Source organism: Etheostoma cragini, chromosome 24 (genome assembly GCF_013103735.1).
Source record: "Etheostoma cragini isolate CJK2018 chromosome 24, CSU_Ecrag_1.0, whole genome shotgun sequence".
NCBI classification, from domain to species: domain Eukaryota; kingdom Metazoa; phylum Chordata; class Actinopteri; order Perciformes; family Percidae; genus Etheostoma; species Etheostoma cragini.
The window spans coordinates 510,806-514,918 of NC_048430.1; the positions used below are offsets into that span (position 1 = coordinate 510,806).

Consider the following 4,113-nt stretch of genomic DNA (forward strand, 5'->3'; position numbering starts at 1 on the left):
ACAGACAGACAGACACACACACACAGACAGACACACACACACAGACACAGACAGACAGACACACACACACAAACACACACACACAAACTGAGCTACAAAATAAGAAGTCGAAAACAAAATAATCTAACAAAGAGACGACCGGACTAAAAAAGCTAAAACATAAAAGTGTATTTAACGTGAACAAAATAAACCTAAAACTTTGTTAAATCGATTTCACTTGAAGTTCAACATTAATCTAACGGTCTGGTTCTCTTGGTGGTCTTGCTACTGACAGGTGGTTCTCCTTGTTGGGCCCGAAGGCGTCGTTGACGTCCCTCTGCAGGTGGATGGCCAGGTGAGGGATCCTCAGCAGAGGCCTCGGCACGTGGAACAGCCTCTGGACCAGCTGCCCGTCTTTCTGGGGGAGGACAACATCCAGGTCTGGGTTTTAATCTCTAGACCAGGGGTTCCCAAAACCGTCAGCCCACGACCCCCAAAGTAACGGGGCAAGGGACTTGAGACCCCCCCCCCCCCCCCCCCCCCCCCCCCCCCCCCACACACACACACACACACTTTAAACGTACATAAACATTGCGCAACAATGCACAACATTAGTCTACGTTAATGTGCTCATTACTTTAATTTGACCTTAACCTCCTCTAATGAGATGGATGTGCAGTGTGTTTGGAGCACAGAGTCCAGTCCTGGTTTAACGTTGGAGACCGCTACCCGGAGATCCTCCTCCACGTTCAGTCGCTCTGCACACCGCCCCGCTACGACCGATTCTGTCGCTAATATGTCGTGAATCTGTCGCGATGACCTCAGGGGTCGGAGGGGTCAAAGAAAATCAAAAGAGCCGTTCCCTTTGTATTTATCTGCTTGGTTTTATTTTAAATGTAGTTTTATCTTGTGTTAAAATCATGGCTAACACTTTTATACAACATTGTGTCAGGTCGGTCTGGAGATGGTAAACGCCAAGTTTCATGCAGATCAATTGGACAATTTAGGAGGAGTTCGAAAAAGCCGTTTTTTGATAAATTGCGATTTTTCACGCTTAAAATCTAGGCGGAAAGGGGCGTGGCCTAAATCACGTGTGGATATAAGGTTTTTTAATTTCCGATGTACGGTGTGGGAGTTACAGGCCCAAACACAGGTTTTTTTCGGCTATAGCGCCACCTAGTGGTGGACGTAGGTAATTTCTTTCTCCATCTAAGGTCTTGAAAGTCCTGAAAATGGCGCATCGAACACCATGTTTATGTTCACGGTTTAGGCTGCAGAGGGGGGTTTATGCGGAGAAGAAGAATGGCAAAAGGAGGAGGAAGAGGAGGAGAAAACAATAGGAAAACAATAGGGGGTCCACAGCCCTGGTGGTCCTGGTACCTTGACCATGACGCGGCCCGCGATGGTCAGGTCCCGGTCGAACCAGGTGTTCCAGATGCCGCCGCCGTAGCACTCCACCCCGACCTGGAGACAGCCCTGCTTCGTCCTCTTAGACCTCGGCTTCACCTGGAAACACGACGACAGACTCACACCTGATGATCTCATCAATGCACGGCTGATTTAATACAGGGTTTGACCTTCAGGTTGTGAGAAATTTGACCTTGAGAAATTTGTTTTTCGTCACAAGAAACTCGGCCTTTGAAATAATCTGAAAATGTCAACATTAGAATTATTAAAAAACATCAAAAAAAGATGTCACAGCATTGAAAAAGTGACAAAAATGTCAGAAAAATTGACTTTTTTCATGATTGACGGGAAGGCAACACAAGGATTAATTAATTAAAACGTAGCTCTGGTGTGATGATTACTTTTCCCACCATTCATGTTGTATGTTGGACTTCTCAGATTTCAATTTCTTTTATTTTTGCGTTGTTGCATCAAAGCCCCGTTACTTCTCCTTTAACAAACGGGACACAACACGCTGTGACGGGAGGCTTAAACATCCGAGGGAGAAACAACATCATTCATAAAAAAACTGTCACACATGTCCGATTTGTTCAGATTTGACATAGTAGTAGATTATTCTGACTGCTTAGCGATGTAAGAAAGATAAACTTTCAACTGATAATTTATGGCTAATGTCTTTTTATTGACGAATGTTATTATTATTATTATTATTATTACTACTACTGTTAATTTTGTTATCTTTACACTGTCTTTTTTATCTTCTTGCTAAAACGGATGCTGGAGATGTCAAATTTCCTTGCGGGAGTCATCCCAAAAGGATTAATAAAGAGAAGTCCAAGTCTAAAGATTGTGATTGACAGGCGGGAGTGGGCGGGCTCTCACCCTGAGGCAGGGGCTGTCTGTGTGGGCGCCGATCATGGAGAAGCCGTTTCCCGGCAGGAAGCGTCCGCCCACGGCGAAGGCGATCAGGCTGGAGAAGTTCCTGGTCACAAAGTACTAACCAGAGAGAGACGAGAACCATGGGTTAGTCACCAAAATAAGTCCTTTAAACACCTTTGGATAAAGGACACTGGTTTGATGAATCTTCTTCTGTATTAGGGAGCGACCACTTCAGCCGATGACCAATAAGGACTGCCCATTTTCTCGATTTCCATCATAACAACGTCAACCCTGCAACACTGCATTGGTTTTCAGAACCTACTCTGACATTTCTTTAAAAATAACAACGAAAAACACAGATCATTGTCACGTCTGCAGTCATATCACCCACCCGATGTGTGCGATGTGCATCATATGGACGGGTGCACTGCATGTGGTTACCTGTGTTTCAACATCTACACAACAGCCTTGATGATGCGTTGCTTGCTGACATATTTAAGACCATCATATTACTATTATTATTATTATTATATTATAAGACAGATATAATCAGGTCATCACAACATGTCTTTTGTCAACACACTGAAATCATTTAAGAAAACAATAAAGCTGAAAAGTAAAGTGCTTGATTTTATGGAGAGGGAATTATCTCTTTCTGATATTATGATGTTTCTAAAAATAGAAGAAAAAAAAATCAAATTTTGCCTCAGAGGATCGTCCAAATCTTACAAAAATTGGGACCCTTTCCTTTGAAAGACTTACTACTCTTCCCTCTTTTTAACCACTGGGGGGACAAGGATGGTGGAGCAAAATGACCAAATTATACGTAAAGAAAGGCGGTTTTGTCGGTTATTATTATTATTTTTGTTTCTTTATATGTCCTTTTTTCGACATAAGGGTTTGTTGTGGTTAGGACGGGGTTTATAGAAAGATTGGGGGGGGGGGGGGGGGGGGGGGGGGGCAACACACGGCCCAATATATCAATATTATTATATATATTACTATATAATATCACTATTCCATGTGTGAAACTATTCAACAGACATATAGACCTATAGATAGATAGATAGATAGATAGATAGATAGATAGATAGATTCACACATCACAATTACTACCCAGCTGGCTAGAGAAAAACCTGTTGAAACGGCTAAAATCAAGACAACAACCAGCTGATGTTGACACCATTGTCCCCTGAAGTCTCACAGCTGACCCCTGACCCCTTTCTGACCTTGTGCAGTGGACCCCTGACCCCTGTCTGACCTTGTGCAGCAGACCCCTGACCCTGACTGACCTTGTGCAGCAGACCCCTGACCCCTGTCTGACCTTGTGCAGTGGACCACTGACCCCTGTCTGACCTTGTGCAGTGGACCCCTGACCCTGGCTGACCTTGTGCAGTGGACCCCTGACCCTTGACCCCTGGCTGACCTTGCTGGACGGCTTGATGTCCCACTGGTCCGACTCCTTCAGCTCGATGAAGCCCGCCGCCAACAGCCGCCGCCGGCATTCCTCAACCACTGCAGGCAGCAGAAGAAGAAGAAGAAGAGACAGCGTGACTTGGGTGGTGTAAAGGTCAGAGAGTTGTTATCAGAGCCGGGAGCAGCTCCACCCGTCTGCTGGCTATTACATCGATTTCATCGCGTTACCATTTTTCATGACTTTCAGCTTTTCAACACACAGAGAGACTCTGCTGAGAGACTCTGCTGAGAGCTCAGTATTAGATTAGACTTCACTGTACCAGTGTTTTATTGGATTTTTACTTTTCAGCTCATTTTTATCGTTGTGAGTCACATTAAATCTGTGTTTTGTGTCTGGACCGAGTGATTGTTGAACTTTAAGGTTCCTCCAAA

At 44.5% G+C, this 4,113-nt stretch overlaps 1 protein-coding gene across 2 annotated transcripts in view; it reads right to left on the reverse strand.

Moving 5' to 3' along the window:
* Positions 1-4,113, reverse strand: part of dnpep (aspartyl aminopeptidase) — a 12,939-nt gene that overhangs the window by 7,190 nt on the left and 1,636 nt on the right. For both annotated transcript variants that reach the window (XM_034865040.1, XM_034865041.1), the window contains exons 3-6: positions 3,692-3,780; positions 2,269-2,382; positions 1,360-1,485; positions 273-397 (exon numbers count right to left, since the gene is read on the reverse strand). In XM_034865040.1, coding sequence (XP_034720931.1) covers positions 273-397; positions 1,360-1,485; positions 2,269-2,382; positions 3,692-3,780 — 454 coding nt within the window. The remainder of the gene's footprint in view (positions 1-272; positions 398-1,359; positions 1,486-2,268; positions 2,383-3,691; positions 3,781-4,113) is intronic.